Source organism: Panthera uncia, assembly GCF_023721935.1.
Source record: "Panthera uncia isolate 11264 chromosome A1 unlocalized genomic scaffold, Puncia_PCG_1.0 HiC_scaffold_17, whole genome shotgun sequence".
Taxonomy (NCBI): domain Eukaryota; kingdom Metazoa; phylum Chordata; class Mammalia; order Carnivora; family Felidae; genus Panthera; species Panthera uncia.
The window spans coordinates 5,110,407-5,121,034 of NW_026057577.1; the positions used below are offsets into that span (position 1 = coordinate 5,110,407).

The 10,628-nt window shown below is 40.2% G+C and overlaps 1 protein-coding gene across 1 annotated transcript; it reads left to right on the forward strand.

Moving 5' to 3' along the window:
• Positions 1-3,530: 3,530 nt before the first annotated feature.
• On the forward strand, positions 3,531-4,635 carry LOC125934784 (mortality factor 4-like protein 1). Its single transcript, XM_049648381.1, is given in 1 exon segment — positions 3,531-4,635. A coding segment is annotated over 1 exon segment (972 nt). The 5' UTR covers positions 3,531-3,561; the 3' UTR covers positions 4,534-4,635.
• The last annotated feature ends 5,993 nt before the right edge of the window (positions 4,636-10,628 follow it).

A 10,628-nucleotide genomic window follows, 5' to 3' on the forward strand; every position in this document is an offset into this window, starting at 1 on the left:
GTTTATGTGAATAATTTAGAAGAATTTACAAATTATTCTAGTAGTAGAATTCAGCAAGTTTCCTAGAATGAAGATAAAATATAAACAATCATATGTGTATACATAAGCAACAAAATCTGAGATACACACTTAAAGATACATGACATTTACTATACAACAAAATGTTTAAGTATTTAGGATTACCTAAGGACCAGAAAAATTATAAAAGTTTATTGAGATGTTAGAGACAAATGAATGGTGAGATATCCAATGTTCATGGATATAAAGGCTTAATGTCGTAAATGTACCTGTCTCTAAATCAATCTATAGGCCAATGAGAATCCGGTAAAAATATGATATAGCAATTACTTGAGTGGTATGGCAGACAGAGTAATGGTTCCCCAAAGCTGTCCACATCCTAATCCCCATGTCCTGTGAAAATGTACCCCTCCTGGTAAAAGGGACTTTGCAGGTGTGATTAAGGTAAGCATTTGAGATGGGGAGATTTTCCTATATTATCCAGATTGGCCCAGTGTGAAAACCCATAGGTCCTTATACAAGATAGGCAGGAGGGTTCATGTTAAGAGAAAGCAAAGTAACCACAGAGGTAGAGATTGAGTGATGCTGTCACAAGCTGGGGTATCTGGCAGCATCTAGAAGTTGGAATCAGCAAGGAATTGGTTCTTTTCCACAAGGAACCAGCCCTGCAGATGCAATTGTTGATTGTAGCCCCATCAGACTCAGTTCAGACCCTTGACCTTCAGAACTATGAAAGAATATGTGTTGTTTTAAGCCCCCCCCCCAAACACACACATCTGAGATAGTTTTTAAATGTACAGAAAAGACTGGTTTTAAAAGTTATAATTCATGTGGAAGGGTGACAGATAAATTTTCCTTTTAAATACCAAATCTTATTATGACACCCTAGTAGTTAAAACACACTGGTGCCTATACAGGCACAGAAGCTGGTTGGAATTGGACAACCGATAGTGGAATCAAGTGCAAGATTAGATCCTTCCATGTGTGGAAGTTTGACACATAACTCAGATGGTGTTGGAGGCCAATGGGAGAGGAGGAGATATTCGGCAAATGTTCTTGGTAAAGTAACTACTACATGGGAGAAATTAACTAAGAACGTGACCTCACACTATACAAAAATAAAGAGAACACTTTAAAATGTTTAGTTTAATATATGGACAAGTTTCCAATAATGGCAAACAGTTTAATAGGGGCTTTCCCATGAAGACAACACATAGGCGTCATCTTCACAGAGGCAGGAAACATCTAAATCATCTAAATCGTGGTGATGAATCACCAAACCCGGGGGAGCAAGGAGGTGGAGAGGTGAGTCAAGCAGTCAAGGCTGCTCCTGCTTTTTCAGAAATGGCAGCTTTGTGGCTGTATTACTTTTGGCAGTCTTTGGGGTTAGGGAAACAACAGTAGGAGGCCATGGTTCGCCAGGGGTGTGGACCATGGTAAACCACACCTGCCCTGGACTGCAGACAAGATGGGATGCCCCCTAGGAGGGAGCGGGCAGTGAGCCAGCTCTCCCATGGACGGCAGTCCAGCCTTGAATCTCACGGAAGCTCAGAAAATCTCAAACCCAAGCTTGGTGTAAGGGAGCTCCAGAATGCCCCTGGAGAAGCAAGCAGAAACCCTCTTAGGATAGTGGTCACATCACCCTGGGCCTGGGATTATTCTGAAAAATGACATTTAAATATCTGTTCAGCACACAAACAAAGATGACCAGAAACATGAGATAATTTGCCATGACAGAACCGGTGGAAAAACAGACATGAAGAAACCCAGATACTTGAGTTATAAGCCAGAAACTGTAAAACAAATGTGCTTCCTATGTTCAAGGAGATAAAACCAGGCCTGTAAACTTCTGAAACAACTGGAAACTATAAATTTGACACAGGAGATTTGAAAAGGAACCAAACAGGACTTCCAGAAATGAAAAATACAAAAATCAAGTTCAGAACTCATTGAATGACATTTATAATTACCTTGACTCAGGTGAAGAGAGACTCTGTGGACCAGAATATGAGTCAGAAGAAATTACCCAGAATGGGAAGGGAAAAGGGAAATTCAGAAAAGAAGCATGAATATGCTTTCATGCTATTGATGTGTATATTTTTTAAAAGAAAAAGTGCTGTTTTGTTTTCATTTGGGTTTGAATAAAATAATGAGAAACATTTCTGCTTTTGGCCAATATAGAGTAACAGAGACCAAATTTACTTTTCATCTGAAACCACCATGAATTACTAAAAGGATAGATATAGGAAACCTGTTTTCAGTACTTGGACATCAACTAGTGCATAATTGTATCCCTGAGAGGCAGGAAATAAATGGAAGTAGCTTTAGCATTGTCTCAGCTTCTGGGACACAGCACAGGAGGAAGGATCCTGGATGGGGCCAGGAAAAGCACTTGCCTGAGTCATGGGACACCAAGGTGGCTCAGTCTGTCCACACAGAGAACCAGAGGTGTGAGGGCTGCACAGAGGTGAACCCTGGGGGATTGAAGAAGACCCCCTCTTGGTGTTCTGCTGAGCACAGATCAGCACAAACACATGTAAAAACTGTCCGAAGCTGAGCAAAGGATCTCCCAGAAGAATGAGAGGGAACAGTACCCAGTGCTTATACAGGACTGGGAATAGTGGTCCCACCAGCCAGCCATGAAGAAGTCATAATTCATGGGCACTGGATAGAGTGCTCATCAAGTTCTCACTGCAGAAGTGTGGAATAATTAGCCCCAGACTGAGCCCTGCACAGACCCACCTAACAATCCCAAAAGCAAGACCTAAAAGGCCTGTCTATTCAAGTAACTTCAATGCATCCCAGGTCAGAGCTCAGCAAGATGTGTAGAAATACAAAAACATCCTGCACCAACAGGGTAAAACTCAATGTCTGGCATCCACTCATAGTTCACTGGGCATGCAAAGAAGTGAGAAAACACAACTACAATGAGGAGAATTAAAAAAACAAAACATGGGCGCCTGGGTGGCTCAGTAAGTTGAGCTTCTGACTTCAGCTCAGGTCATGATCTCATGGTTTATGGGTTTAAGCCCCACGTCAGGCTCTGTGCTGACAGCTCAGAGCCTGGAGCCTGCTTCAGATTCTGTGTCTCCCTCTCTATCTGCCTCTCCCTGGCTTACACTCTCTCCCTCCCTCTCAAAAATAAATAAACATTAAAAAAAACCCAGAAACTAACAATAATTGGCAAGGATGTGGAGATTGGAACCCTCATGCACTGTCAGTTGGGGTGTAAAATGGTGCACCCATTGTGGAAGACAGTACAGCCATTCTCAAAAAAAAAAAATTACACATAGGATTACCACATGGCCCAGCAATTCCACTGGCACATACCCCAAAGAATTGAAAGCAGGATTTTGACGAGATATTTGTGCATCCATATTCATAGCAGCATTATTCACAGTAGATAAAACATGGAAACAAGCCATGTGTCCATCAGTGGATGCATGGACTACCAAAGCATGTTCTATACATACAATGGAATATTGTTCTTCCTTAAAATAGAATGGAATATTAGTTTGCCTTAAAAAGGAAGGAAAGATATAAATGGCGCTGAAACAGGACCCAAAGCCCAAATTCCAGGAGGGTGAGCGAGTGCTGTGCTTTCATGGGCCTCTTCTCTATAAAGCAAAGTGTGTAAAGGTTGCCATAAAGGACAAACAAGTGAAATACTTTATACGTTACAGTGGTTGGAATAAAAATTGGGACGAATGGGTTCCAGAAAGCAGAGTACTCAAGTACGTGGACACCAATCTGCAGAAACAGCGAGAACTTCAAAAAGACAATCAGGAGCAGTATGCAGAGGGGAAGATGAGAGGTGCTGCCCCAGGGAAGAAGACCGCCGGCCTGCAGCAGAAAAATGTTGAAGTGAAAACCAAAAAGAACAAACAGAAAACACCTGGAAATGGAGATGGTGGCAGTACCAGCGAGACACCTCAGCCTCCTCGCAAGAAAAGGGCCCGAGTGGATCCTACCGTTGAGAATGAGGAAACATTCATGAACAGAGTTGAAGTGAAAGTAAAGATTCCTGAAGAATTAAAACCGTGGCTTGTTGATGATTGGGACTTAATTACCCGGCAAAAACAGCTGTTTTATCTTCCTGCCAAGAAGAACGTGGATTCCATTCTAGAGGATTATGCAAATTACAAGAAATCTTGAGGAAACACAGATAATAAGGAGTACGCTGTGAATGAGGTGGTGGCCGGCATAAAGGAGTACTTCAATGTGATGCTGGGGACTCAGCTGCTCTACAAATTTGAGAGGCCGCAGTACGCTGAGATTCTCGCAGACCACCCGGACGCGCCCATGTCCCAGGTGTACGGGGTGCTGCATCTACTGAGATTGTTTGTACGAATTGGAGCCATGTTGGCCTATACTCCTCTGGACGAGAAGAGTCTTGCATTGTTGCTGGATTATCTTCATGACTTCCTAAAATACCTGGCAAAGAATTCTGCAACCTTGTTTAGTGCCAGTGATTATGAAGTTGCCCCGCCTGAGTACCATCGGAAAGCTGTGTGAGGCGAGGCGCTGACGCTGTTTGGATTTCTGTAAACACATTTTTGTTTAGTCCTCCTCTTGTACAAATGATGTACTTTGCAAATGTTAGTATATAACAGAATTGATGTTGATCTTAAACAGAGAAAATAAAAGGGGTTATAGCTCCTTTTTTCTTTTCTTTTTTTTTCATTTCAAAGTCGCTACCAGTGTATTCAGTGATGGACGACCAGAGACATACTGTAGAGTGTTTTATTGCCTGGTCGACCAAGCTCCTTTTGAATGCTGGTGGTTCTATCCCTTTGACACTCCGCACTTTTATAATATGTGTTAATGCTGTATGACAAACTGCTCTGATTCCTAGTGCCAAATGTTCAATTCAGTGTATATACCTGAACACGCTCATCCGTCTGTGCTCCTTTTTTATGGTGCTTAAAGTAAAGAGCCCATCCTACAGGCCGTCCATGCTGTTCCTTAGGCATCGTCCCTTTGCTCCGATTGTTGAAGAATGGTGGCTTGTTTCATGGTTTTGTATTTGTGTCTAATGCACGTGTTAACATGATAGACGCAATGCGTTGTGTAGCTACAGTTTTCTGGAAAAGCCAATCTTTTAGGAATTGTTTTTCAGATCTTCAATAAATTTTTTCTTTAAATTTCAAAAAAAAATAAAAAATAAAAAGGAAGGAAATTCTGACACAAGGTACAACCTGGATGAATCTTGAGGACATTGTGCTATGTGAAATAAGCCAGTCACAAAAAGACAAACACTGTAGGATTCCACTTACATGAGGTCCCTAGAGTAGTCAAAATAGGCACAGAAAGTACAGTAGTGGTTGCAAAGGGCAAGGTAGGTATTATTTAATGAATATAGTCTTAATTTTGCAAGATGACAAGGGTTCTTGGTGGTAATGGTTACACAATAATGGGAATATAAGGAATGCCATTGAACTGTACACTTTAAAATGGTTAGGATGGTATATGTGTATTTTACCACAGTAACATAATTAGGATCAGCCCACGAAGTCTGTCCTTGGACCCACCGCTACAGCAGTGAATGCAGACAGGTAAACAAAGCCTCACACTAAAGGCCCTTAGTCATACATCATGTCAGCTTTGACAACAGTTACAAGGCATACTTAAGGACCAAGCACAGTTTGAAGACACAGAGCAGCACCAGAACCAGACCCGGGTGTGGCAAAAATGTTGGAATTACCGGACAGGTAACATAAACTATGACTCCTATGCTAAGGGCTCTGATGGATACAGTAGACAGCATGAGGAGCAGATGGGCCATGTGAGCAGAGAGATAGAAGTGCTAAGGGGGGTGGGGTTAAAGGGAAATGTTAGAAATCAACACACTGTCACAGAAATGAAGACCCCCTTTGCTGGACTCATCAGCAAAGTGGACATGGCCAAGGGGACAGTCATAAATCCTGAAGATATGTCCAAACCCTGACAGGCAAAGAGAAAAAAAGTGAAAAAAATAACACAATGCCCCAGAACGGTGGGACAATCACAAGATGTGTCACATACACATAGTGGGAATATCAGAAGGAGAGGGAAAAGAGAAAGGAATAGGAGAAATATTTGAAGGCATAAGGAGTAATGACTAATGACTAATGGTAGACACCAAACCACAGATCCAGGAACCTTAGAGAACATCATAAAATAAGATATATGGAGAGACATATCATATTCAGTGCAGCAAAAAATTAGACAGAGGAAATCTTGAAAGACATCAGAGGAAAAATCCTTGCCTATAGAGGAGCAATGTCATCAGGCTTCTCATAAATCATGAGTTCAAGAAGAGACTGCAATGAGATTTTTAAAATGTTTTAAGTGGGGTGCTTGGGTGTTTCAGTTGGTTAAGCGTGCAACTTCAGTTCAGGTCATTATCTGTTTCATAAGTTTGAGCCCCAAATCGGGCTCTGTGCACTGACTGGTGAGGCCTGCTTGGGATTCTCTCTCTCTCCTTCTCTCTCTGCCCCCCCCCCCACTGTGATCTCTCTCCCTCTCTCTCTCTCTCTCTCAAAATAAATAAATATTTTATAAAATGAAATAAAATCTTAAAAAAAAAGAATTAAAGACTGCTTCAGTCAAAAACAATATATTTTAAACAGTATTCACAATAGCCAACAATGATAGCCAGAAAGCAGTGAATAACATACTCAAAGTGCTGGGGGTGGGGGAAGGAAATACCAACCAAGAATTTTATGTCCAGCAAAATTATCTTTAAAAAAATGAAGGCATAATAAAAACATTCCCATATAAACAAGAGCTGAGAGAATTTGGTGCTAGCAAATCTGCTTCCTAAGTTTTATTTAGGAAAATTCTTTGGGTTGAAAGCAAGGACAATGGATGGTAATTAGGATGCACATGAACAAATGAAGTTCTCTGGGACTGGTACTTATGCAGATCATTGTAAGAGACTGCATAATGTATATACCCTCTCTTTCATCCCCTTAACTTGTTTAAAAAGCTGTTGCATAAGGCTATATATATATATATATATATATTACAAGTATACAAATGTATACAATCATACACACACACACACACACACACACGTATTTGGGTATGTGTATACAAAGAAACATAATATTTCTGATGATAATAGCACAGAGGCCATGGGTGGGTAAAGAAATCACATAGGAAGATGTGCACAATGAGGTAACTGAATGCTATTGTACGGTTGTACAGTGGCTACTGCTGAGGAAACAGCAGCATGGAGGGGAATTTCCAATATCATCACTCCCTAGTGTCTTTTTGTTCAACAGGTCTTTCCTCTGCTTATGTTTCCTCTTTCATTTTCCCCATAAGGGCAAGAAGAAACCCAGCGTCCCCTTGAAACAAACTTTGCCAAGCCTTATTCCACTGCACGAGGAGACTCCTCCCCCCAGATCCCAATAGCACTGCACTTATAGCATCCCCAGCATCCATATTCCCACTGTCACCCCCATCAACCCTGTCTAGGCTTTTCCTATCATGTCCCTAGAGTCCTTCCAGCCACCACCCTCTCTGCCTGATTCCAAAGCCACCGCACACTTAAGTATATGGTAAGGCAACAGCTCACACTTAATACCAAAATCCATATTCGTTTCCTATTGGTGCATAACAAATGATCAGAAACCTATCATTTTACCTAAAAACACATATTTATCATCTCACAGATCTGTAGGTCAGAATTCTAGAATGATATGGCTGGATTGTCTGCTCAGGGCATCACAAGGACTTTAAAACAAAATACATTACTAGAGGTAAAAAAAAAAGACATTTAAAAAGTGTAAAAGGATCAATTCATCATGAATTGTGTCGTGTATCATGAAGATGCAATAATTATAAAGATAGAAACATCTAACAACAGAGTCCCAAAATTCATGCTGCCAGAACTGACAGAATTGAATGGAGAAACAGACATTAAAAATAACAATCTGAATATGTTAACAACTCACTTTCAGTAATGGATAAAAAGCTAAGCTGAAGATCACCAATGATGAGCAAGTCTGGAACAACACCAGACCTCAAGAACCGTAGAACGCCTAACCAGGCAACAGCACACACATTCTCCAGAACTCATGGAATAGTCTCCAGAATAGACCATTTGCTAGGTCAAAAAATAAACCTCAAATAAATTTAAGGGACTGAAATTTAAGGGACATACAAATTATGTCCTCTCACCAAAATGGAATGAAATCTGAAAAGAATAATAGAATAAAATCTGGGAAATTCACAAATATGAGTAAATTAAATAACATACTCCTCAGTAACCAGTGGGTCAAAGACAGTATCACAGGATAAGTTAGAAAATACTTGGAAATAGATTAAAATGAAAGCACAAGAGTGAGCGAGAGAGGCGAGAGAGGGAAGAGAGATCCCCCCCATCACATGTAAAAACATAAGACATGTATGGGGCACCCGGGGGCTCAGTTGGTTAGGCGTCCGACATCAGCTCAGGTCATGATCACATAGTCTGTGATTTCGAGCCCCTCATTGGGCTCTGTGCTGACAGCTCAGAGATTGGAGCCTGCTTCAGAATCTGTGTCTCCTTTTCTCTCTCCCCTCCCCTGGTTGTGCTCTGTCTCTCTCTCCTCTCAAAAATAAACATTAAAAAAAATAAGAGATCTAGCTCAAGCAGGTCTTAAAAGTATGTATAGCTTTAAATTCCTGCATGAAAAACAAGAGAGTTCTCAAATGAATACCTAACCTTCCACCTTAAGTAACAGAAAGAAGCAAAAACTAAACCCAAAGCAAACAAAAGGAAGGGGGTAATAGAGATGAGAGTGGATCAATGGCATACAAAATAAAATAGAGAAAACTGAAGTTCTTTGACAAGATCAACAGAACTGATAAACCTTTAGCTAGACAATGAAAAAAAGAAAGGCTTACATTAATAAAGTTAGTGATAATTACCAAAAAAAAAGTTAGTGAAGGAATATTTTTAACAACTGTTTGCCAACTACTGAGAAATTTATATGAAATGGGCAGGTTCTTAGAAAGGAACGAGCTATCTAAACTGACCTCAGTAGAAATAAAATGTCTGCATAGACCTATTCCAAGAGACTGAGTTAGTACTTTTAAGATGTGCCAGAAAGAAAAACCCCAGACCAGAGGCTTTCAAGGGTAAATTCTACCAAACACTTAAAGAAGAAGTAATACTCATTCACAAGCTCATCCAAAGAGAAATAAGCAAGGGAAGGGAGAAATAGAAGGGAAGGGAGCCCTTCTCAGTTCAGTCCTGAAGGCTAGTATTTCCCAGACCCGACAAAGACACCACAAGAACAGAAAACTGCAAACCACTATCTATTATGATGCAGAAGCAAAAGTCCTCAATAAAATACTATCCAACTGAATCCAGTAACAAATTAAAAGCATCATACACCATGACCAAGTGGTATTTGTGCTAGGGATGTAAGGTTGGATTAACATGCAAAAACAATGTGATAAACTCTATTAACAGACTAAGGACAAAATCCACACGCTCATCTCAATAGATGCAAAAAAAAAAAAAAAAACACCTGACAAAAATCAATACCATTTCATGATAAAATGATCAACAGACTTGGAGTATCAGGGACTTCATGGACTTGATAAAGAGCATCTACAAAACCCCCACAGCTAACATCATACTTAACGGTGAAAGACTGGGTGTGTTTTCCATAAGATGAGGAACAAGACAAGGATGTCTGACCTCACCACTTCCATTCTAGTCAACATTGTTCTGGAGGCTCCAGCCAGAGAAATTAGATAAGAAACGAAAAGAAGGCATCCAGATTGGAAAGTAAGAAGTCAAATTATCTCTATCTGCAGATGACATGATCTTGTGCATAGGAACTCCACTAAAAATGGTTAGAATTTATAATAGTTGCAGGATACAACATCAATATGCAGAAATGAATCAATTTCTGTACACTAGCAATGAACAATTTGAAAATGAAATTAACAAAACAGTTCCATTTACAATAATATCAAAAAGAATAAAATACTTAGGAATACATTAAACAAAAGACGTGGAAACTTTTTTAAACTTATTTTTAAATCTAAATTGCAGTTATTTAACTTACAGTGCAATACTGGTTTCAGGAGTAGAACTCAGTGATCCATCACTTACATACAATACCTAGTGCCTATCACAGCGTCCTCCTTAATGCCCATCACCCATCTAGCCCATCTCCCACCCACCTCACTCCATCAACCATCAGTTTGTTCTCTATAGTTAAGAGTCTCTTGTGGTTTGTTTCCCTCTCTTCTCTCTCCTTCCCTTCCCCTATGTTCATCTGTTTTGTTTCTTAAATTCCACATATGAGTGAAATCATATGGTATTTGTCTTTGTCTAATCGACTTATTTCATTTAGCATAATACATTCTGGCTCCATTCACATCATTGCAAATGGCAAGATTTTATTCTTTTCCATCGCCAAGCAGTATTATACCAAATCTTTTTTTTCAAGTTTATTTATTTATTTTGAGAAAGAGATTATAAGCAGGGGAGGGCCAGGAAGAGAGGGAGAGAGAGAATCCCAAGCATGCTCCTTGCTGTCAGCACAGAGCCCAACAAGGGGCTTGATCCCATGAACCATAAGATCATGACCTGAGCTGAAACCAAGACTCAGACGCTTAAC